The 25,569-nt window shown below is 36.3% G+C and overlaps 4 protein-coding genes across 7 annotated transcripts in view; 2 read left to right on the top strand and 2 right to left on the bottom strand.

Moving 5' to 3' along the window:
- Positions 1 to 13,407, bottom strand: part of LOC118442452 (dynein regulatory complex subunit 7-like) — a 73,257-nt gene extending 59,850 nt beyond the window's left edge. For both annotated transcript variants that reach the window (XM_085664002.1, XM_035868092.2), the window contains exons 1-2: positions 12,392 to 13,407; positions 9,084 to 9,212 (exon numbers count right to left, since the gene is read on the bottom strand). In XM_085664002.1, the coding sequence (XP_085520128.1) occupies positions 9,084 to 9,212; positions 12,392 to 12,790 (528 nt within the window). In that variant the 5' untranslated portion in view covers positions 12,791 to 13,407. The remainder of the gene's footprint in view (positions 1 to 9,083; positions 9,213 to 12,391) is intronic.
- Positions 3,849 to 10,916, top strand: dan (protein distal antenna). The gene has a single exon (XM_035868115.2). The coding sequence runs from the start codon at positions 4,384 to 4,386 to the stop codon at positions 5,914 to 5,916; it is 1,533 nt and encodes a 510-aa protein (XP_035724008.1). The 5' UTR covers positions 3,849 to 4,383; the 3' UTR covers positions 5,917 to 10,916.
- Positions 13,408 to 13,776: 369 nt separating the features above from the next.
- Atg2 (Autophagy-related 2) lies at positions 13,777 to 23,826 on the bottom strand. Of its 3 annotated transcripts, none has more exons than XM_085663771.1 (20): positions 23,812 to 23,826; positions 22,646 to 22,827; positions 21,928 to 22,240; positions 21,502 to 21,815; positions 21,234 to 21,413; positions 20,945 to 21,169; positions 20,388 to 20,860; positions 20,004 to 20,306; positions 19,811 to 19,928; positions 19,611 to 19,711; positions 19,024 to 19,518; positions 18,665 to 18,943; positions 18,000 to 18,525; positions 17,708 to 17,895; positions 17,126 to 17,625; positions 16,581 to 17,049; positions 15,724 to 16,488; positions 15,371 to 15,645; positions 14,855 to 15,156; positions 13,777 to 14,687 (listed from the first exon to the last, which is right to left on the bottom strand). In XM_085663771.1, the coding sequence occupies exons 2-20, from the start codon at positions 22,817 to 22,819 to the stop codon at positions 14,448 to 14,450; spliced, it is 6,240 nt and encodes a 2,079-aa protein (XP_085519897.1). In that variant the 5' UTR covers positions 22,820 to 22,827; positions 23,812 to 23,826; the 3' UTR covers positions 13,777 to 14,447. The 3 variants fall into 3 exon arrangements, with proteins under 3 accessions (XP_085519897.1, XP_035723796.1, XP_035723798.1); XM_035867903.2 differs by lacking the exon at positions 23,812 to 23,826 and adding an exon at positions 23,244 to 23,261; XM_035867905.2 differs by lacking the exons at positions 13,777 to 14,687; positions 23,812 to 23,826 and having other exon boundaries at positions 14,980 to 15,120; positions 22,646 to 23,207.
- A 128-nt stretch (positions 23,827 to 23,954) lies between these two features.
- On the top strand, positions 23,955 to 25,329 carry LOC118442385 (transmembrane protein 179). The gene is made up of 2 exons (XM_035867908.2): positions 23,955 to 24,270; positions 24,403 to 25,329. Exons 1-2 carry the CDS (start codon positions 24,161 to 24,163, stop codon positions 24,956 to 24,958), a joined length of 666 nt encoding a protein of 221 aa, XP_035723801.1. The 5' UTR covers positions 23,955 to 24,160; the 3' UTR covers positions 24,959 to 25,329.
- Positions 25,330 to 25,569: the final 240 nt, after the last annotated feature.

Raw genomic sequence — 25,569 nt, 5'->3', positions numbered from 1 at the left:
CAACTCCTAAGAAAGAGATCGATCCCATTGCCAATTTATGGTCCGCCGACGAGGCCGACGACGACGACGACGACGACGACGACGACGAAACAATGACCGTTAAGATCGCCGTTCATGGTTCACGGTTAGTATTATTGCGGCACGTAGCATCACGCGTACACGTAAGGACAACTCATACCGAGCAAAGAGGGGAAGGAAAGAGAGAGAAAGAAAGAAAGATAGATAGAAAGAAAGAAAGAAAAAGAGAGAGAGAGAGAGAGAGAGAGAGAGAGAGAGAGAAGCGCACGTGTGCCGTTCGTCGCACATCCTTCCGCGAAAGCTTGTCTCACGAAGGAAGGCAGGTGAAAATTAATTGTACGGGTTACCGGCTTGCTCGAGGAACGTTCGAGGAGGAGGAGGAGGAGAAGAAGGTGGAGGAGAAGAAGAAGAAGAAGAAGCAGAAGAAGAAGAAGAAGAAGAAGACGAAGGAAGAGGGACACGCGTTTACTGCCGTCTTCTTGGCGGCGCTCAAAGTACGGGTCGTCGTACACACACAGGATGCGTCGATCGATTTTGCCTCCTCTTACCCTCCGCGACGCCTGTTTCCCTCCGACCTATCATCGTCTCTCTCTCTTTCTCTCTCTCTCTCTCTCTCGACCCTTTTTCTCCGTCCATCTTTCTCACGCACGCACGCACGCACGCACGCAGCTCAATTCGTTAATAGTCGCACCGGTCCTCGAAACCAAACCCGTCGATAAGGTATATCCGCTATCGTTGCGAATTTCTTTCTCGTACGTCTTCACATTTTCGAAAGATGATATTTTCGCATCCGACGATTCTATATTTAGATCGGCTACGAGAGAGCCAACGTAATAATAAAAAAAAGAGGAACGGAAGTGGACTACTGCTGATATCGTTATTAATATTATTTATAATCAGCTGCTACCCTTTACGACAAATTTCTTTTCTACGAATAAAGTACTTATTAGATAATTAAAGATACGAATAGCGATTATTAATTTTTCAAGGACGCTGAGAAAGAAAGATGAAGGGAGAGAGAGAGAGGGACAAAGAATTACGTGTACGTTCAATCTTTTTTTTTCTTTTGAAGAAAAAAGAAATGAAAATTATTTTCGTGTTATAAAAGTTGTCTCTGAAGAGACCGAAAGAAAGAGGGAGACGCGAAGAGTAGTTGTGAAAAACTTTCTGACCTCAGCGCTACACTTTCTTTCCAGAAAAGTGGAACTCTGAAAATCGGTATGCGAGCGAGCGATAATTATCGGGAGTAGGGCGTCGTCCTCGTCGTCTCCTTTCTCCGATGCAAAAAATTAAGCGACGCGTGTGAAAAGGTGGGGAGAAAAGAGAGAGAAAGAGAGAGGGAAATACAGGGCGCGTATTTACAACATCGAAGAGCGAACGAGCGAACCGGTAAATTTACCAGCGAATTACCTAGTGTTCCTTACCGCGGTGTAACTCCGACGAACGCTCCTACGGAGCGGATTTTAGGCCGCGCTCGTAAATCCGGTTCTCCCACGGGGACGGTGGCTGCGGGCGGTAGAAGCAAAGAGAAGAGAGCTCCGCACTTCGCCTCCAGCCTGCAAATTTAAGGCTTTTCCAAAGGTTGTACGCCTCTTACTCTTGCTCCCGTTATCGCTCGGACTTTCGACTCTTCGAATATATTTATTTTTCCAAAAATTTCCTTCGGTCTATCGCGCAACTAATGGTTAACGAATCAACTACTCCATGAACGATAAATTATTCATCGGTTTATTGAAATAAAAAAAAAAAAAAAACACGTACTTAAGTACTATAGGCGATTAATAAAGTACAAATTTTGTATTGAATTATAATTTGTGTTATTGATAAAATACGTATAAAAAATTTATAATACAATTTGTTGATTCGTTAGATTTTATTTTTATGTCAAAAGGAAATTTGTTATTGATGTAAAAAAAAAAAATAATAATAAAGAAACAATCTACATTGTTCGTATGTTAATATTTTTTTCAATAAATATCTGCATAAGTATTAAAAAAAAGCAATGATATAAAATTCGTATTCGTATCCTCCATTGTTACGAAGTACAAACATTTTTAGTTTAAGAGGTTCGATTTCATCTCTACAATGTTGCCTTTCTCAATTCTCCGAGGTATCCTTTAGCGCTTATTAATCAGCTCACCGACAACACGTGAGAACAATCTCAATATAAAGGACAAACTTCGTTGAATTATACATAATATGTTGTTGACAAATATATATAACAAATATATATATATATATATATATATGTTTGTTATATATATATATATATATACACACACATATATATATATGTATGATATATATATATATATAATGCATGTGAGAAAAATAAGTCACTAATTCAGATGTGTTATATTCTATTTTTGTATCAACCAGAAATTTGTTATTAAAATAAACAACATAATCTGTACTCCCAGTTTGTCCATGATTTTTTAAACATCTCCGCATGTTGGAAAATAAGATAGTGTTATAAGATCGTATTTTAATTCTCATTGTTGCGATGTGAAAATATTTTTAGTCCGAAAATTTCTATTTTATCCCTACAATGTTGTCTTTTATCGATTTTCCGAAAGATACTTTCAGAGGTTATTAATCGGTTCACCGAGAACATGTAAAAAGAATCTTAATGTAAAGTACGAATTATACATATACAAATTATTAACAAATATATATGTAATACATATGAGAGAAAAAAATTATTGATTTATATATGCTACGTTCTATTTCTAAATCAATCAACAATGTTTTATTGAAATAAAAAGCATTAGCTACACCATCTGGTTGTTGATAATGTTTTTCAATATCTGCATGAATGAAAAATAAAATAAAACAAAAAAAGAAAAAAAAGCGTTAATATAATACGATATTTTCTTCTTTCATCGTAACGAGGATCATACATTTTCAATTTGAAAGTTTCTTACAAACTAAATCATAACTATAATGTTGTCTCTCGTCAATTTTTCGAGGCATCCTTTTAGCGCTTATTAATCCCCCAACACCGACACCAACACGTGAGAACAATATCAATACTACATTTCAGATCGAGTATAGACGAAAATGGCGGATGTCGAGCATTCACGACCTTCGGTTGTGACACGCGCAAGGATATCCGACATGGGGTGGTCGTGAACCGATTAATTATATGCGCGCAATCTATTTTTCTTTTTTTTCAATTATATCGTATAAGAACGGGATAGAGAAAAGAGGGGTTGCTAGAGAGAAAGTTGAAGCTCGTTTTTCGGGAAAATAGTGATCTTCGAAGGGTTCTTATCAAGGACGTTTCTCGGAGGTGGCTCGTTAGCGGACAACGGAGAAGCCGCGAGGGACGATGAGAGCGTCGTTTCGTCTTCGACGGATGGATAGAGGGAGGAAGGGGGGAGGGAGGGAGGGACGGACGGACGGACGGACGGAGGGAGGGAGGGAGGGACGGACGGATGGACGGACGAAGGAGTAGTGGAGGGTTGTGGAGGGGTTGCGGAGGAAAGCGAACGACGACTACGACAACGACGACGACGACGACGACGACGACGGTGGCGGCGACGGCGACGACGACGACGACGACGACGACGACGTCGGAGAAACGCCGCGCGGTTCGCGATACGGGTTTGCCGAGAGGAGTGGAGGGATCGGGAGAGGGAAGGTTCGGTGTTGGACGAGCAAGCGTCAGCGATGCCGAGAGAGCGTGCGAGAAAGGGAGAGAGAGAGAAGGAGAGAGAGAGAGAGAGAGAGATAGAGCCTGAGGAGGGGGAAGGGGTAGAAGCGGTAAGGGAGGAGTTGGCGGAGGAGGAAGAGGTCGGTCAAAGGGGAGGGGAAGCCTGTGGAGGGGTAAGAGAGGCGCGGCGTGGAAGAGAGTAGAGAAGTGGGGGGAGGAGCGGCGACGTTAAGAATACCCCGACGGTGGTCGACCGGCAGAGCAGTTGAGCGTCGCAGTTCGATGCGAGAACATCGTATATTTTCAAGGACGACGCGATATTCTCAATTCCTCGTGCCATAATAGAAAAAACGACGATCCGATTGTTCAAACTGTTTTATGCGCTTGCATATATATAATATATATACGACGAAAACGAATCGCATCAGATCGGTGGCACATTTCGTATTCGAGTGATTTGCTATATCGTTCGTAGTTTCTAACGGTAAGTAAGCTCGAAAAGGACACGACGAGATATAGGCGTGTGATCATAGTGGTGAAATCGTTAGTGATCGGTGCTAGGCAAAGTGAGATAGGCAAAGTGACGAATAGATATATCCTGGTCGATTATTTTTAACATCGTATCATAGAAGGACGCGTAAAAAAAAAATTTAAAAGAAAAAAAGAACGACCGTTCTCATCTTTCCGCAAGTAAATAGCATCTTGTTCCGATGAGGGGGGATTCAGCGAGACCGGGTAAACGGCCGCTACGCGCGCTCTCGGCGTCTGAGAAGATGGAAGCGATACAGAGGGTCCACGAGGGCGAGAGCAAAGCCTCTGTAGCGAGAGACATTGGGGTACCGGAGTCGACTCTCCGTGGATGGTGCAAATCCGAACACAAGATACGAGGAATGGCAAGGAATTCCTCGACGCCGGACAGCGAAGTACACTCGCCGGCCTCGTCCTCCGGCACGAACAATATTAATCCTGGAAACATACCCGCTGGTGGATCAGCCAATGTTTCCAGCGAGGACGAGAGCCCGTGCGCTAAAAGGCCGAAACTGGATCAACAAACGTCGATGACGGCCACCGGTAGTTCGGCGTTCTTAACCAACGACATTTGCCTCGACATGAACGACGGCAAACAGTCCCAACATCAGCCTGACAACAAACACAAGATAGATTACGTCGGGCTGATGACTAGCATGGCCAATATGAGGCCAGAAAACAGTTCGTTGCTCCTTCAGCAACTAGGCCTTTTGTCAGGGGCAACCGGTAGCCTGGCAAAAAATCTCCTTGGAATGACGGCGGCGGGTCTTTCGCACGGTAGTACCGTCGGCCTCGTCGAGAATGGACTGCAATACACAAAGAGCACCGCAACCAATATGCTCGCTGGATGTAACGGCGGCGTCGGGGTTATTAGCGGTGGTCTCAGTGGTGTTAGCAGCAATAACAGCGGCAAAAGGCACAGCATCTCTGCGATAGCTCCCGCGCAGATGGACTCCGTCGCCAAATCTTGCACGAGGAAGATTTTACCACCAGCTGCGGAGGCACCCTCGACTCCCGTTCCTGCTTCCCCAAGAAAAACCAATGATAACGTTGGTAGCAGCGGTAGCGGTATCTGCGGCATCAGCGTACAACAGCGTACAAAGGCGAAAAAGGAGAACGTTGCTACTGGGCCCGGTATCTGCGGCAGCTCGTCTACCGCAAGCAATAACAAGAGGATCGACGATGCCCTATGGCTGTGGCTAACGCAGCAACAACAACTCCTGGGACAACAGTCGGCTACATTTAATCCAAGTATCAATCAACAAGACGGCTCGTGGTTTTGGCAATGGTACAAGCAGTGCAGCTTTCCATTGCTCGCGTCTACGCAAACGCCGACGCCTATCGCTGCCAATAATACGGCTCCCAGAAGATCACCGAGCAGAGCTAAGGCCCTTCTCGATAATGTTCTTTCCCACAATTCCCACCACCACCACAACAACAACAACAACAACAACAACAACAATAATAACAACAACGACTTGGAGAAGGCGAGGCGCGGTTTTAACCATGAGGAGGAAGGAATCGATTCCGTCGCAGAGGACGTGCCACGCAGTTCCGAGGAGGCGATCGAGCACGCCGAAAAGTTCCTTAGGTGGCTGGATAGATGTTCTGAACCCTCCGTCACGAGGCTTCAGGTCTTGCAATTTAAATATCTCTTGGACAAATTGAAGGCGTGTAGAAAGAAATCGCCTAGTTTAAAGCATAGCAGAAAGTAGGCGAGAGCGCGGCACTCTGTGATGCTAAATATATAATCTTAAGAAAGAATGTATGTGTGTGCGTTTGTGCGTGTGCGTGCATTGAGTGTGTAGGGGGAGGGAGAGAGAGAGAGAGAGAGAGAGAATGAGAGGGAGGGGGAGGGATAGCGCGAGGGAAAGAAAGAGAGGGAGAGTAGGAGCGTGTAAAGGACGCGAGCGCGCGCGACGAATCGAGTAGAACGCGAACGGGGACCGCGATGGAGGGTGACACGAGGTGGGGAGGGGACGGTGGGTGGGGGGAGGAGGGTGTCGGACGCGCGTTGGCAAAGAGACGAAGAAGGACGGATTCCAGCTTCTATTCCGCGAAGTCCCATTCGGCGAACGGCGACGATAAGCCCTCGCGCGCCGATAGCTCGCGGCTTCTCTGCGAGCGGTTGAAACGAACGAGAGAACGTAATCGGAGAAGTATATAATATAGAAAAAGAAAAGAAAAAAAATAAAGGGGAAGAGAGAGAGAGAGAGAGAGAGAGAGAGACAGAAACAAAGGTAGACAGGAAAAGAAGAAAGACACAAAGAGTCGTCCAAATGAAATAAGATGAAAAAGGGAGAGAATAAAAGAGAGAAAGAGAGAGAGAGAGAGAGAGAGAGTTCCGTACACCGCACCGTTGCAGCGGCGTGTGCCGACGATTCGTGTCTCGCTCGGTAGTAAATAATGCCATGTGTAAACGTGGTTACGCTGGCTCGGGGGAGGTCCTCCTCCGTGGAATAGCACATGCGCTCACAGAGAGTAATAAAGAACTTTTTTATGAATGAAACAACTCGGTCGGCCGGTCCCTCTGCCCCACTACTCCGGCGACGTCGGCGGCGGCGGCGGCGGCGGCAGAACGGCACAACGAGAACCACCACGAGCTGCGCCTCCTCCTCCTCCTCCTCCTCTTTCCCCCTCCTCTTCTTCTTCTTCTTCTTGCCTCCTCCACCACCACCATCCTCCGCCACCACCACCACCACCACCCCCTTCGTCACACAGCGGCACTAGCGCGAGTAAAACGGCTCGACACGTTGCTGCTCCTCCGCTCCTCTCCTCTCTTCTCTTCTCTTCTTCTCTTCTCTTCGCGACCGCACACGACACACCAGCCAATCCGAAGTACGCGCGGGAAACGTTATTATTGCTGCACCACGAGGAGGAACGCCGGTCGCCGAGCGTGGCGCAAGCAGTCGGAAAGACAGAACGAAACGAAACGAAACGAAACAAATATAAACCACCTCGCTTGCCTTTCTTCCCTGACACCATCATCATCATCTTTCTCCTCCTCCTCCTCCTTCTCCTTTACGTTTCTTTCTACTTACGTCCTTATGATACTTTGTACCAGACCTCCTCCTTATTCCCTTGTACGCAACCTTTTCTTTTTCTTCGTTTTTTTTTTTATGAAGCGAACAAGCCACGTACGTACACTCTTGTTCTGCTTTTTCTCTCTCCCTCTCTCTCTCTCTCTCTCTCTCTCTCTCTCTCTCTCTCTCTCTCTCTCTCTCTCTCTCTCTCTCTCTCTCTCTCTCTCTCTCTCTATGTACACCATGTTGTAACACTCTGTTCGTTTTCGGAAGAAACGCGAAAACAAAAAAAAAGGCCGAAAGAAGGATGGGAGGAGGAGGAAGAAAGGGACGAGGAGGAGGTGGTGGTGAAGAGACAGGAGACGGCAGAGAGATAGAGAAAATGTTAAAAAGATAAAGAAAGAGAGAGAGGAAAGAAAAGAAGACACGCGCGCTCTATACGAAAGGACGGGTGTCAAGGACAAACGGGCGATGGCGCGCGCGGACTCGCTTCGTGAATCTCTCGATTTACTATCGCACGTTCTCTCTCGCTCTACCTCATCCTCCTTTTCCCTTCTGCTCCTCTCTCGGCCTATCCAAGAAGCGTAACGCGATCGCCAAAGATCCTCGAGGCGACGTAAATTCTTTTCTCTGTTCTTAATATTCTCTCCTCGGTCGCGCTCCGTCACGCGACGCTTCTTTTTCCTGCGCTTTTAAACTCCTTCGACTTGCGTACCTTTTCTTTTTCTTTTTTCCTCTTCTTTGGTTTTGTTATTTTCTTTTTCCGTTTTTTTTTTTTTTTTTTTTTTCTTATATATATATATAACGCTTGGAGGAGGCTCCTAACACGATATAAACGCCGTTCGTTTTTTTTCCTTTTGTTCTTATTGTTAACGATCCGTCTTTCGAATAATTAAATGTGCACTACTACACGCTCGTTTCTCCACTTAGTTACCTTTCCCTTAGATAATCGGACCGAAATCAAAATACATCTAGATCGTAATATGATCCGTTTATTCCCTTTCTATCGAAAGATTGTAAATAAGAGAATATACCAAATTTCCTGAATATGGACTGTTGTAATTAAGATTTAATATGATATATCGATTCTCTAGACAAAGTATTATCGATCGATCTATTGTTTATCGTTCGCTTAACATGTAAGTTTTACATGCGTTCTACGTGAGGGTGCAAGAAAGAGAGAAAGAAAAATCCTTGCTCTCTTCCAAATTAAGAGAACTAACTGTGAATGACTTCTCGAAGTAGATAAAAAAATATATATATATATATAAAAAGAACAAACAAACAAAAAGGAGAGAGAGAGAGAGAGAGATGATTTTTGCAAATCGATCGTTTTCGTCGAGGCTCGTCGTAACGATTTCTGACAACCTACAATCTTTCGATGCAAAACTATATATATATATATAAAATAAAAAAGTTGTTACTTTTTCGAATCTATGGACAAACACATGATTTTTGTAGCGAGCGTTCTCGCAACGATTCTACCTCTCGTTTTGTTAACGGGTTTTTTTCTTTTCTTTTTCTTTTTTTTTTCTTTTACTACTATTCATTTTAAGTTCGTTAATAAAATAAACTATGTTTATATATATATACACATACAGACATATATATATATATATATATATAGATATATTTGCCGTCTCGGCGAGAAAGAGAAAAAATTTGTTAAAGAAAAAGAAGAGAAAAAGAGACCAGAGGCACGAAGGGGATCTCGCATCGCTCGGCGGAATCGTTATTCGCGCTTACGTAGCTTTTTATTAATAAAAAAAGAAAAAAAGAGAAAAAAAGACAAGAAAAAGAAAAGGAAACAAAAAAAAAGAAAGAAAAAACAGTTAAAGTGTTTTTCAGATTTTTCTTACCAATACGAGATCCTCCTTGCCAAGTGGCTCGTAACTTATGTAGTCGCTAACAAATTTTGCGCATCCCTGCCACGTGTACAGTTCCGGATATGGCAGTGTACTTCGTCTTATACTCGTAGACACAAATTTCTGCACAAGAAAAGCGATATTATTGTCATCGTCATCGTCATCATTATCATTATTGTCATTATTATTGTCATCGTTCATTTTTATGATTATTATCTTCGTCGCCGTCGTTATCGTCGTCGTCGTCGTCTTCGTCGTTATCGTTATCCTTTAAAACACACCACTTTGTGAATTTGTTTCATATTTTCGCACCACATCGTCACGTGCAAGATCGTTCTATATTCTTTTTTGTTTTTTTCCCTTGTATTTTTCTTTTTCTCTTTTAATTAAAAATACGTAAAAAAAATAAATGAATATACATGTGTATATATATATATATATATATATATATATATATATATGTATATGTTTTCTCTTAACGATGATCAATCAAATTTTTAATATTAGACTCGATCGCTCTTTTTTCGATAATTGAATAACAGAAGCCGGCGATCTTGCGAGCGACGAAGTGTATTTATAGAAAAAATGAAATTAAAAGAAAATAAAAATAAAAATATACACACTATATAAACACACGAGCATGCGCGCGCGTCCGTGCATACATATGTACATACACGATAAATAAGAAGAAACCAAAGTGAAAAAAGTGTCGTTGTATAATGGGCGGCACATGTAAATAAGACTGTGACCATGCACTCGCACGCGAAGAAAAAGTGCATGCCATTGTATTGTAGAACGTTTAAAGTATGTATGAATAAATGTATAGCGAAGTTTATTTTTATTATTTAGATTGTAGAGAGAAAGAGAGGAGAGGAATGCTCGGATGTAATAGAAAAGATTCCTATAAACTAATAAACACGGTTACATATTTCCGTTAGTTGAATTACAAAGATATGAGAGAGAAGTAACGAGCATGTAAGTGACAAAGAGAGATAGCAAGATAGAAAAAGAGAGAAAGAAAGAGAATATTAGAGAGGATATATACGTTATAATATATCGAGAACACACGTATAAACATTCCTCGTCATCTTATATATATATACACACACACACACACGCGCGCGCGCGAGCGCACGTAAACATGCGTGCCCGCCTTTCAACGCGACTTTCAGCAGATTTTAAATAATAACAATAATTTTATTTATGAACACTTTTTAATTTTTATATGGAGAATGCCTTTGTACGACGAGTCGAAAGTATTTATCGAAAGAATACACCGAAGAATAATAAAACACGTGTCGCACGATTTTTTACCGATCCTTTAATCCGACAATGAAACGGAAAAGATTTTCATTCGATTGCCATTTTCTTTCCTTTAAATCGTCTATCGAGTCTATCGTATCCTGATTCAAAAGAGGATTCTTTTGACTCGCATATGGCTTCCTCCATTTGAAACTTTGCACGCATCAATCTTGTGATTTACAGTAGATCCTCGTATAACACTGTATATATGTTCCATTATCGTTTTCTTTTTTTTTCCCCCAATGGAGATTAAAATCCAATGAAGATTTTTAAGATGATCAAATTATGAAACACTTTTGCTCAGTATTATAAGATTCTTTTTTTACCGTAATATGCGAACACAAATGATACATTTTTGCGTAAGAATTATATTGTACTCGATTGTTTTTTCTCTTTTGTTGGTTTCTTTTCTTTTTCTTTTTACGAAACAATCATTACATATTTCGATCCTTTTAAAAAATACACAGTTTTCGTCTTATCACAATACAAATTCTTTATTATGAAGGCGCAAAGACTGAATGCGAATAATTTAATGAATATATATATATATATATATATATATATACATTAATTCGAAAATATTAATTTGAAATTTTCAATGCCACCTTTAACACTAGATTTACTACTATATATAGTATATGTATGTATGCATATGACATACACATCCATACACACATAAACATACAGAGCGTTCCAAAATATAAGTGGGAAATATTTTAGAGATGACATTTAAACAATAAAAAGAATTTATATAAACATATATCCTATTCGAATTCCTTTTCAAGAATACAAACCCGCAAACGTCTTACAAATGACTATCTTTTTACGCTCTCCATATGTTTAGAACTTTTTCAGATTTTTTAGAAATTTCGTTCAATTCTTTCAATTCATCGAGCTTCATCCATTTAACGAAACAAATATTGCAATACAATAATTTCTTATTACACGAAAACAAAGTCAAATAGGACATACGTTTATGTGAACTTCACTTATTGTTTTGATATGTTGATGTCACCCCTAAAATATTTTCCACTTATCTATAACTAATACAATAATATATATATATATATATATATATATATATATATATATATATATACATACACACACATTGTATGTACACACGCGCACATAATAATAAAAAAGGCATACTGCCTTGAAAAACTTTGCAATGAAATTAAAAATGAAAAAAGTTTCATTGTGATTGAAGTTGGTAAATCTAGTGTTAATACGCTAAGAAAAAAGTCATCAAATTTTAGTATTTACGATAATTTAATACATATTATATCCTTTATATAGTATTCCATCGTAATATCGTAGTTTGATCGATTGAAAGTTTCATTTTCTACAGTTTAATCAATGATACGATTATAATAGAGGAGGAGTGACGATTAATCTTTACAATACAAAAACTGTTCGAATCGTTGCAATTTGATGCTTTCAATAATTACAAATTGTAATTTGTGAAGAATTTATGCGTGCTAATATGTTACGAGGATATATCGAAAGATCGTAAGTATCAAATTCAATGATGGCAATGATAGTGACAACGACGACGACGAGGAATTGTGCGTGAATTTAATAGTAGATTTGAAATATATTGAATCGAAAGATTTGATATCTTTCGATTAAGAAAAATTAAAATCGGGATATATACCGTAAAAAAAAAAAAAAAGAAAAAAAAACAAACAAAGAAAACTGTAATTATATCATATTAAGGATATTTGTGAAATACGAAATATATATATATATATATATATAATATGTATAAAATTTGCAGATGATATAAATTAATAAACGACATTGTTTGGGTGTCATCAAGATAGTCATAAAAATCATGTTCCATATTTATTGGATATTTCGTTTAATAATAATAATAATAATAATAATAATAATAATAATAATAATAATAATAATAATAATAATAATATAATAATAATAATAATAATAATAATAATAATAATAATAATAATAATAATAATAATAATCATTGTTCTTACCTGCACGCCACATTCATTTTCACATGCCAATAAAATAGGCTTTCTATCCTTGTATTTAGTATGGAATTGTCTTCGAAAATTCTCAGCATACAAAAGCAATAACCTTTCCTTATCATTGACACTACAATAACTATCTGGCAAAGTTGACAAGTATACGTCTTTTCTAATATCCTTCTCGGGCCAACATAATTGAATTAAACCCAATTCTTGTTGAATTTTTTGTAGAATTTCGCGTGTAATTGGGACGGCCGTAGGTTGATATTCAACTTCGATAAAATCCTCCTCTTCCTCGTATTTATACCTTTCCTCTTCATCTTCTTCCTCCTCACCGTTGTTGTATCTTTTCCAGTCTATCGACTCGGTGTGAGAAATGGCGGTCGGAAGTCGAATGGGAATCATTGAACTTTTTATAATTTCCGTTTAATTTTATTTCTTCATTTATAGAGAAAGGAAAGAAAAACGAAAAACTTCTCTCGTCTCGTTTATGATATAATTTTCGATGACAGAAGAAACACAAGCTACGAAAGCAAGAACTGTTATTTACTAAGTTCGATTACCGGCACGTGCTATTGCAGTAGTAATAATATGATTTGATAGAGAACTCGAGGACTCAATTGCCATGTAAACAAACTTTATCGTCATGACAGCTAAGTTACTCGAATGATTTGAAAGGTTTCGTTAATATTTTAACCATTCACCCGATGGCACCAGCTGTCGATCCTATCATCTTTTACGTATTACTAAAAAGTATACTTTACTCTGCATTTACCTTCGTGGTAAGAGAAGATCTACATATATACATATACATATACATATTTGTTTCTTTTTTTTATTAGAAAATAAACGTATCTATTTAAAGATTAAAAATAAATTGTAAAAACTCGTTTACAAAAAAAAATCTGGTTTATGAAAGTATGAGAATATATCACTTGTATCGAAATATTTTCATCGGTCGATAAAACATTCCATTTATGCATATTCCAATTTTTACCCATATATATTTCGTTAATCTTAAAATTATTTAAACAACCTTCGTGGATTTTAACGATTTTTGTGAATTTTACAATCTTTCTTATATATATATATATGTATAGATACTTATATATATATTTATTTATTATATATATATATGTATAGATACATATATTCACACACACACACGCGCAAGTATATATTTATTGTTCTTTTTAATGAAATGTTTATACGTATTATCATTATTACATTATCGACAGATACATACTAGGAAGAAGAGCAAAGAAACTCGAAATTCATTCGAAAGTCGAATTTCAAAATGTGCAAATTATCGAAATAACAATTATCTTTTTTGCTCAACGATAAGAAATCCTAATATATTTGAATGAAGAATTATAATGTGATATTAAGCAATATTAAACCGTGAATAGTATAGATCGTTTTATTAATAAAAATGTTTAGATACATGTTCGTATAAAACATACACAAGATTAGAACAAAAATACGCAGAAGCAGCAAAGTGCAACTATTCACGATATCGCGTATATTTGATTTATAATTTATACATATTATAAGAAATTACGATGGTATTGCAACATACAATAAAATTAGTGGAACTGAATATGATATATCATCATCACTTCTGCGAATATTGTGTATATCTTTTCCATATTAACGATTCAGTGTGTTAACTTCCCGTATATTTTCTGTAGTATATATTTTTAAAAGTGATCTCTTTTTTATGAGACCAATCGAATTATTCTACTCGTAAGTAGATTGTTGAATGATATGTTTGGCTAAACGGCACAAATCTAAATTCGTGCGAATGATGCCAATCATACATATACGAATATTTAAATTCTTGAGTTTTCTAGTTCTGCGTCATGGATCAATATCTAATAACATAAGTCAAGTACGTACATCATATATACGACGAGAAATTTATTATTTTTTACTCTCTCTCTTTTATTTCTTTCCCTTCTCTTTTTCTTTTTTTGTTTTTTTTTTTTTTGTTTTTTTGTTTGAGCGAGATTTATTAATAATTTATTAACAAGATCCTTTTTGCAATTCTTTTGAGAAAATTCTAATTTATATCATGAGTATCTTGCCGCCACTTTTGAGCTGCTTCCCTTCTTGCATCGGGCACCAATTGGGAACGCATTCCTCCTAAAACATTGCTCGTTGCTTCAGTGGCAAGAATAATGGGTTTGACTACTGTCGGCGGTATCTGTCTAAGTACACCACCCACCGCTCCTGATACACCTTTCTGTTCGTGTTCCTCACTTGCAACTCGTACCAATTGATTAGCAGTTTCACCAAGTCCCTGTATATATGTGTATGTATATATGTATATGTATATATATATACATATACACACATATATTTTATCAAAAAGAAATTTTGAATCAGAAAATACTTTGAAAGCCCAAAAATATTAGAGACAACATCTTAAACGTAAGCAAAAGTAATTTTTAATTAAAATTTGCATACCTCTTTAACGAGCATATAAGCATTTGCCATTCCTTCACGAATATCCTGTGGTTGACTATACCTTTTTCTGCGGCCCTTTTGTCCTCTTGATTTTCGACGTACGCTAGGTCCTGGACTAACCATGTCGTATGCCGTTTCGGCTGTGCTCTGTATGGCATATACAAGTCTAGATGTTAGCTCCAATGCTGCCATAGCCGTGGATGTGGTGAAACTATTCGCACCTCTTTGCAAGCCACGAACTATCCTTCCATCTTTTTGATACTGCTCTATTGGTAACCAGAACAGATCACGAATTCCTTGAACTGTTAGGAAATGTTAAAGTGCTAGGATTTTCATTTACTGCATTATTTTCTTTTTTTTTTTGTTTTGTGTTTTTTTTTTTTTTTTAATATCAAAATTTCAAAGAACAACATTTCCAAACTATCGAATAAAGTAATTTGTAAATAATCGAATTCATCCATCTAATATACAGTATGATTTTATTTAGATCGTTTGTCGTTTCTTTTATATACTTACACAGCTGTACCAACGAGTGCATAGGACCAACGCCTCCAAGTAAACTAGGCAATTGATTCTTCTTTATGTCTTGCAACCATTCTGATAATAAAAACGTTACGAGTTTGTCAAAACCGAGGAGTCCGTGTCGATGCGTCAATCTTTTCAGTCTTAGCTCAGAGCAGTTCAATTGCGCCAAACCCATCAAAAGCCCGGCTAAGGGCCCATGAGTAAGATCAACGCGTTTCCCGTGGTAATCTAATCTAACCAGAACCTCGGGTGCAAATATGACGCTCCTAAACATTATCGATGACATTTAATCCACATATGAAATTAATTATAATTTCTATTCAAATAATTGTACAAGAACTTACCTAAAATATATCGGTTGACAATCTTCACGAACTTCGTGAGTCGTCTTTGGCTTCGTTTTGTTTTCTTTAATTGTTAATTCATCCTCCAAAAGTATTAGCAAATTTTGATCTATCGTATTATTTTGCGGTATATTCGTTGAAATTTGAACATTAGGCATTGTAGTTGAATCATTTATGCTCATAACAGGTGGATGATGCGTTGGTGTTCCTTGTTTGGATACCGGAGAAGATTGAGAATTATTGCAAGCGGCTGAATTATCAGAATGTTGCTTCGATCCGCCTCCTAGCTCGTTAAAAAATTCAATCAGAAATAATAGACTATCCTGATCAATATTTAGGCGTAGTGGCAGTACGCTAAGCTTCAGACAGCATTCTTGAGCCGACAGTCTTGGATCTGGTCTTATATGAACAGCTTTCATGGAAAACATATTTGCGTGGGATTGCCTAGGTTTCGCTTCGCTGCTATATTGATATAAGAATTTGTTAATGTGAGAAGAGGCCAATCTATCCCTAATTTCGATCTCGTTGACCAATAAAATTTGTCTAGATGCTTCCGTTGTATTTTCAGGGTAAACTTCGTGTTGAAAGCGAACTTTATTTAATTGTAACTCCATTAATACGTCGTGCTGACGACTTGGGCCACCAGATGTTTGCCAATCTATCAATGTTTCTTTGGTTCTTATGCGTGGTGAATTCGGTACGCTACCAAAACGAACTTCGTTTGGACTAATTGTAGTGAAACCTACACTGGCAACAGAACGACTTCTGTAAACAAAAGAAAATGAATAATCGCATTATTAATAATGTTCCTTTCTAAATCAATTATTAAATTCAATGTTTAAGTTTTCAATCTATACCTTCCTTGCACACGCGACGTATTATCATTAATGGTAACATGTTTCTTTGCTACCACCTCAGAATTTTCAAAATCTTTTCCTCCGTACATATGCCAAATCAATGTCATTTCGCAAAGCGTATATCTTAAGACGGCAGCAGGATAATGTCTAGGAGCTTTCAATAAATCAGTTTTACCAAGAGGAATAGAAAAATGATTATCTACAATCCTTAATGACTCCTCGGAAAGCCAACGAACTTCGGGTATTCCATGTCTCGGCATAATCCCGGCACCCGCTTCTTCACCTAAGATACAAAAATCTTCATCCGCATCTTCTGTTTCACTTTCGCATATTGTTTTGACACAATCTTTCGCATTTGAACATATTTCAGGAATAATTTGAGATCCAGGACGTGATTCATCAGGAAAGAAAAATACTTCGACTTGACTTTCCTTCGCTGGCGATTTTTCATCTGCATCTATCGTTGTATCTTGAAGATAGTAATTAATTATATATTGCACAAAAACGAATGAGTAATAGCGATAGATATTATTAAATAATTCTACCTTTAACTGTTTCTTCCATTGCTTCTTCCATTAAACTGTTCACTCTTTCGACTTGACTTTTACTCAAAGTATTGATACTCTCATCGCCGAGTAAACTTTCTTCATCCCCTGAATTAGGTACGGCTATATTTTCTGTACTTTCTGTGTTTGACGTTAAATCACCATCACTGGCAAAATATGTAAGTAATTGTGTTAAAGCACGACCAGAATCTGAACATGTGCGCACATGTAATACATTGTTGCTTGCTCTCAAATCCACTCTTGGCGCTCCTCCGCACATTTTGTCGTTCAATCTTAATGATAATTCAAAAAGACCTAGATCCATTACACATACATAATCTCTTTTCAAATCTATATTCTTTCCTAATTTATTGGATATAAAAAGTCCAATATCTTCTGCTATAAATCGCAATGTCGAAGTGCTTGTCTGTGCTGCTATATTACTAGACACACTAAAATTACCAAGAGTCACCACCGATCTTAATGGCAAATGTAAAGGCCTGCAAATCACATCTATTTAATATATCTCCTCATTTGTTACTATCAATAACGTTTTACAAATATTTTTATCAAGTTAAAGACCTGTAATCTACTGTGCAATCCCAAAGATGTAAGTGTAATTCTGTAAGAATTCCTGGTGGGGAATATCCAGCGACAGGATGATCCGCGACATCTAAACAATCGGTAAACTGTGTAAACCATGATGTTGCAGTTGAACACATTCTATGCCTCAAGGTAGCATTCCTTATACCAACTGCTACTCTGAAAGTCTATAAAGAATATTTATATTCATGTATCCATGCAATATAATCCAATGAAAATATATAATAAAGTAAAATATATATTATATAAGAGTCCTATTATATTTTCGAACCTTTATGCGATGAGTTTGATGTGCAGCTTGTATACGAACAGCCACAGTTACCATATCTTTATTGCAAGAATTTGTTGTTACATTTGCACCTGGCTCACATCTATATATTGCTCTTTGACAATGCCTCGGTATAACACTATTTATAGATCTCAATGGTGGAGTTTGTGAAGGAATTGTTGTCAAACCACAATGATTTAAAGATGCATTTTTAATCATCGCACAAATATAACCCATATTTATATTCCCTTTATAAGCGGTAACAGAAAATATTGTAGCATCCTCTAAGCGAAGTATTAGTTCACCTTGTTGGCCGGGAATAACATTGCGCATAGAATCGCGTACAGGTGTGTACATAGTCAAAAGACCTTGATTAATATTCAGTGTCAATGCAAGTTTACTTTGCCCATTCTTAGATGTTTTATTTGCTTGTTGTTTATAACTTCTATCTGCTGTAGAATGGAATATACCTTCCTCGTCTGAATCGGAATCAGAGTCATATTGTATACCACTTTTACACATGCTGAATCTATAATATATTTACAGATATGCGATAGGGACCTTTATCTTGCATATATGCATATATACACACACACACGCACGCACGCACGCACGCACACACACACACACATATATTATGAAGTAACGAAGAGTGTGAAAATAATTACCGAGGATAAGCCGATTCTTGCAACAATGTTGATGCTAAATCGAGACCAATGTGACTTTCTATATGAGAGGTATATTTCGGACGTGGCGCAGAAGGTTCCCACAAAAAAATATCAGTGTTGAATCTATTGTACAATAATTCATAAAGATGTTTCGATGGTATTTGAACAGAAACAGAAGGCAAACTGATTTCCACTTGAACTCGAGAACCACGAGTCCCTTCTTCTATAAATTCCAACATTTCTTGTCGACTACCAGGAATTATCAATTCTTCTCCTTCTCTGTCGATAAGAAAGTTCTACTATTTATACTTATATATTTTTTTTTTTCGATGCATAATACTTAAAATATTAATACAAACTTTTGTTCTAAATCATCCTTATCTCCTTGGCTATGAGGTTTAGAGTGTGGTGTATCAGATTCGTGTATAACTTTTTTAGAACTAAACGGCGATGGCTGATGCCTAGGTGCATTTTCTAAAGTATCATCTAAACTTGAATCTGGTTCTCCTTCGGAACTATCTTCCAATTGTCCACCCGAATGAATTGGGTATACTGTAATAACTATTCTAGCCCAACCAAAGCCTTCATTTATTTGTTGATATGATCCATCGTTTTTCTCATCAGCTATTGCCTTGCCAATTTCTATGGGTACATCGGTATCAGTTTCTAAATACGATAGTAACAGATGCCGAAACTGAAGCTCGTGCCTAGCCGAACAGTGAGCACGACTTTCCATAGTAGAATGGATTTGTGCATCTGTAAGTTTGAGTATCATGTAATCCGGTCTTACAGATCTCTTCCACCATGGCGCTCTATTCATATCATGCAGAGGTCTCAAGTCTGGTATAGGAAATCTATGATAAGAATAGACATATATATATATACATATATACATATATATATTAGAGAACATATATCATACCTCAAATTGAAATTGCATAATCACCTTAATTTTATTGTACAAGATGACGAAGACACTCTTGTATCTATTCTGGAATCTGGTAGCGCTGGGCTCTCTACCGCTTGATAAAACAACGTTTGTTGATTCTAAAACATATGAGAATCAACAAATCAACAAATCATTCCGACTAAAATCTTAATCATCATGTAATTATTCAGTTCATTCAATTGTTAAAAATAACTTACAGTATCTCTCATATTAGTTGTTTGATTACAGGTACATATTGGTTGTGGATTTAATAAGGCAGATATTCTATCCACAATTGTGATGTCTATCTCAGTCTTACATGGCTCCAGCTGGATACTTAATAAGATAAAAATATAATTAATGAAGGATGAAAAAAGAAAGTTATATAATTTCGTGGAAATATGAATTTACTCAATCTCTGTGCGTGGATGTGCAAATTTAATCAACTGAGCATGACGAACAGCTTTCTCTGTATATTGAAATCTCATTCTAAAATCCGTTCTATCGGAAAAACCATAATTATTTGTGGCTTCCTTCTGAAATCCTAATAATTCAACAAATTCTGTATTTGATGCTCCGTTTGAATTACAAGTACTCGAATTGACTAAACATTCTACAATTTCTAAACTAGCCAGCGTTAAACTGCCTGATATTACAGAAAATTGTGTAGTGGTTCTTTCACTTCCCTCAATAATTAATGGCGCTGCAAGTAACCTATAAGATTAAAAAAATCTTCAAATATTTACATTTTTATCGTAATCACTAGGAATAAAATTTCTTATATATTATTTATACCTAATATGGCTAAGACGACAAGCATCTAAAAGTAATTTTGACGCCTTATCAAAATCTTTATTTCCATAACCACCAGCTGCAAAAATTCCTAAGTGTTTAAAGAATTCCTCTGACGAATTTTTCATTTGCTTTATACTGCTGGTAGTCAAACCGAGGCCTTCTACATTCGTTGTTAATATATCTTCGTGTAATAAAACTACAGCGATTGACGACACTCGAATATGAAACTGCGATGTTTCTGCAGATGAATCAGAATCCAAACTATGCCTGTGTTTACTGTGCTTTGGCAAATTTGTCGTTGAACTTTTAGAACTGATACTACTAGCTAATATACTGTCTTCCATGCTTAGATTATTGCTTATAATAGAATCATTCATAGATGAAGATCCGGGCAAACGCATTGGTAAAAATTCTTCTTCATTATCCGAGTCTTCCAAAGATGCCGTTGACCATCCTTGTGTATGCCTCAGATCCTAAAGAGAAATCGAACGAATCTGATCTGCGATTCTTTTAATACAACTGTCGTAACTGTGAAAATTAACACGTTTTTTTTTTACCGTTGATCTTATGCCTTGTATAGGATGTATTTGATGAATGAGTTCTCTTTCGACTCTATTAAAATCACTACCAGCCATTGGTTTCTCTGTACAAGTCCTTGGTGCAACATTACTTACATCCTCCAAGTCCGGCGATGCAAGCCCATGTGCTAATTCAAAAAGAACATGTACTTGTCGAGGACTCAGGAACGAAGTAAAAGATCCCAATGTAACCTCTAACTCTACCTAGAATAATTAAAACTTTTGTTTTAATATCAAAGATAGCAAATTTAATTAGTTCTTTCTTTACCTTTGGTCCCAAAACGCCTTCACCTTGCTTTATCTTTAATCTGAACTCTTGTCTACCCGCGAATTTGGCAAATAATATAGGATGTGATTCACTTAAATTATTAATTATATTTCTGTCAGGATAATTTTGCATACTTTGAGTGGGTGATATTTGTGCGGAAGAAAATTGGCCATCTGAATTCTATAAAAAAAGGAAAGAAAGAAAAAGCATATGATAGAAGTGAAGAATATCCATATTATATAAATTCTGCAAAGTTATATACAAGTACTTTTGAATCTGGTGTAGACCCCCTGCTCATAGTCATAATACTTCTCGAAAATGTCCTTGCTCTAGATGGAAATTCATCCGTATGGAGGGTTACTCCTTCCAAGTAAAACCGTTTTGTTGTGAAGGCTGAAACGACGTAACCTTTTCCCGACTGATTTGGATCTATAGAAGTATGACTTGGATCCAAACCAGCTTCATCAGAGTATTCAAGATACTTTATACACATTTCCATTGCTACACCCATCGAAGAATCTAATGGTACATGTTCTAACCTTATGACTGTGTCTATAAATCTTACTTTTACTCTACATAAAACTGAAACAAATTAATTTTAATAGGTATATTTTCTTTTTATATAAGTATACACACACGCACGTGTAACTGCACGTGCATGGACTTTTTCTTTTTACATCAAAAAAAATCTCACTTGAATCTATTGTCTGTGCAAACAATTCTACTCCTTCTAAAGGTTGTGTATTTCCAGCGCTGTTAGCATCTTGTTGCAAACATTCTTGTGCAAGTTGCATACTGGACGTCATCGAACTCCACATAGATTCAAACATCGAAGTTCCTGTTTCAGCCCTTTGCCTTGGTTGGACTGTTAATCTGAGACTGATGACTTCCACATAACTTGCTTCGCTGAGCAAAGCAGACCATGGTATACTAACGGACATTTCCGTTATGAAACCATCAACAAATTCCAAAGGAAGATTTTGTTGTTCACCCATTTCATTAAGAGCCTATCATCAAAGTTATATTTTATTTTTCTTTTTTTTTTCTTTTTTTTTTTTTTTTAAGAATTGTTATTCGTTTCAATTGAATACGCGCGCGTTCACATGCATATGCAATTAGGAGTACGATTAAATTATACATTTTAAAGGTATATAATCACTTAAAACAACTCTGCCTGAGAAGAAAGACAAAAGAAATTGCAAATTGACTATATATGTCATATAAGTCATAAAGTGATGTAAATTAACAAATTTATTATGTATATATTTATTATATAGATATGTTTAAATAAAAGTATTCACTTTTATCGTTGACATTGAAAATGAATCATTTGGGGAAAAAAGACAACGGACTTATCTTTGATGCCAATGAAAATACCTGATAAGGATTTGAAACAAAGAAAATGCTACTACCTGCACGTCAAGGCTAACATTGGTAACACGACCAGTTCCATTGTAAAGATCCACTGTAAGCTGATCTAATGTCAATTTTTCTTCCAAAAACTGACCGAGATATCGTTGAAGTAGATATCTGCAGGCCCTCTTTTTGATTCCTTCCGACCACGGTAAACATCCCAGCCAAGACATTTTATTTCCTACAACGAAACGATCTACTCTAAGAAAGGCATGTGTAATTTTTTTAAAAATTCGCTCCGTCGTGTTTCTATGTCTGACGATTATTATTCAGCTGGCATGGTCATGGACAAACAAATTAACCAAACAGATTTCATTTCCCCTACACGTGTTGTATCTATCGAAAAAATTCTCGACATAATACTCGAGAAGCGACACAATCGACAACTCAGATTTTTCTTAACGTCGCTTTAGCTCGCCAATGTTTTCCCCTTCACAAGTTAACACGTATATATATATTTATCACGCACACAATATCTGAACGTCAATCCAACACTACTTCTTCATCGATTGAAATCAGCTGACTCTACAGCATGTCCGTATTATACCCCCGCCCATTTTATTACGAATTCGTCACTACTAATCGCTACCAACTTACTTTTCAACGATCTTCGATTATAACTACGACCCAGCTTCAATCGATTTCTTTTCAATATTTCTCCGATATATCTTTATTAAATATGATCGACCTTATCTTTACGAAAGAAAAAAAGAAAAATAAATAAATAAATAAATAAAAAGTGTCATGAATATTTCCCAATTATTTCTCTACTACGTAACTTGAAAAAGGAAAATGAAAAAGGGAAAAAAAGGAAGAAGAAGAAGAAGAAGAAAGTAAAATGTAAGAACATTCTGATTAGTTCTAATCGGAAAAGATATTTTTTTTTTTTTTTTTTTTTTTTTTTTTTTTTTTTTAATTTTTTCATTAAAGCCGATTCATTCAAAGCGCACGCATAAATCCTCGATCCCTCTCAATGACCTTTAAATGGCACAACAATTGTGACATGGAAATGAAATGATTCTATACATATAAAGTCTATGCAAATGTAAGCAATTATGCGTTATCGCAAAAATGATTCGCGCCTTTAATACTACGTAGCAGTCGATTTGAATTTATATAAATAATTAATTAAATAATATATTTCGATTTACGATATTTGTCGTACGTCAATCCGTATCGTATGTGAACATTCCTACATGGATATATTACATCCTTCAATTATTTCGTCCTTACAATAAACCTTTTGTTACCGTTATAAATAAAATTAAGAAACTAGAGATAATATATAAAATTACAATGTTGGTAACACTTACGTGGTTATAAAGATGATGGTAGAAGTTGAACGCATTTTCTAAATACACGTCCGTCAATGTTTTTAGTGACAATATTAGTGGCAATCATTGACTCTCGTTTAACGAAAATCATTGATGTTATTGGCATAATTTTTCATTAACAGAAGAACTACGATTTAATAATATTCGTGAAAAACAAGCTGTTCCTTGTTGTCATTAATTATGGCTCTAACAAATATTTTGCTTCTCAGTCAAATAGCTGGATATGTTGTGGCGCTTATTTTATCTCTTTGTATTATCGTACCCATGAGTTTACATCAAGATGAATTTAGGTAAATATACTATTTACAATAATTCTGTTGAGTGAATAATCCCAATTATATCAGTGAAGAAATGTCAATACCAAAGAAAAAAAGTTATCAATACTTGAGGATATTTTGTTTTACTTTGGACTTTATTTTTAGGGGACACTGTTTACTATTTTCAACGGGAACTTGGCAAGAAACCGATGGACAGTTTGTAGTAAATTGGGCCTCACAAATTTCTTGCAATTACACTATATTCGTTGGACTTGTATTATTTTTAATGGCAGCTTTCCAGATTTATAGGCTTTCTGTTTTAATGTATCGTGGCGAAGACAGCTCTTTTCTTTCAGCATTTGCAGATGTTGTCAATTGCATTTTTCTCACGATAATAACATTGATTGCTGCTATTATCGTAACATTAGGTTTTATGACTTGGTGTCAGTGTATGACAAAAAGGTTTCCTTCGTGCGAATTAGCTGCTGGAAATGATATTGATAAAGCCGACAATATCGATACCTCGGGCTTTCACATTGAATTGGGTGCAGCGCAATTTGGAACGTGGAGTAGTTTGTCCATTTGGGTTGGTTTATCGGTTTTTGCTGTGTTAAAGTTGCTGCGTTATCATCAAATAGAAAATATGAAAGTATCTATGTATAGAGAAAGGCAAAAATTAATTGAAGCAACTGGAAATAGCCAACAGCAAGAATCCAGTTAATCTTTCTTGTAACAATTAATATTTAAAAAAGTTATAATACTATTTCATAGAAATTCTATAGTCCGTGTGGCTTCCTTGCATCTAGTATTGCTGAAAAATTGTGAATGTACATATATACATACATATATATATATATATATATATATATATATATATATATATATATATGTGTATGTATATAAATCTATGATTATTAAGAACACAATACTTTCTTCTAAAATATTAGGATTATTTACAAAAACAAATAATTATTTCTAATACTTAAGACATTCAGCGTTTCATTAATTTTATTACTGATATTGATTATATTTAGAATACGTAAAAATTAATACATATCAGGTTTGTATATTAATGATTAAACATTTGTTCAAAAAATTATCTTAATTTTATCAAAATTTTCATATTTTTTGAATAATAAGCAAGTGTATTAATTTCACTTAAAAAAATGATTAAATATAATTTACATGTATATAAGTAATATAGCTTCATTGAAATATAAATATAATTTATCTATTTATTTTATTACATCCTAAAAGTGCATAAAATAAATTAATTAATACTTGAAAAAAATATATATTTTCAATTTTAATATAATTAATTATAAAACTTTG

This window comes from Vespa mandarinia, chromosome 24, assembly GCF_050613455.1.
Source record: "Vespa mandarinia isolate Hongniang chromosome 24, ASM5061345v1, whole genome shotgun sequence".
Classification (NCBI taxonomy): Eukaryota; Metazoa; Arthropoda; class Insecta; order Hymenoptera; family Vespidae; genus Vespa; species Vespa mandarinia.
Note: the sequence above shows the minus strand (reverse complement) of the source record. Positions and strands in the feature narration are given on the sequence as shown.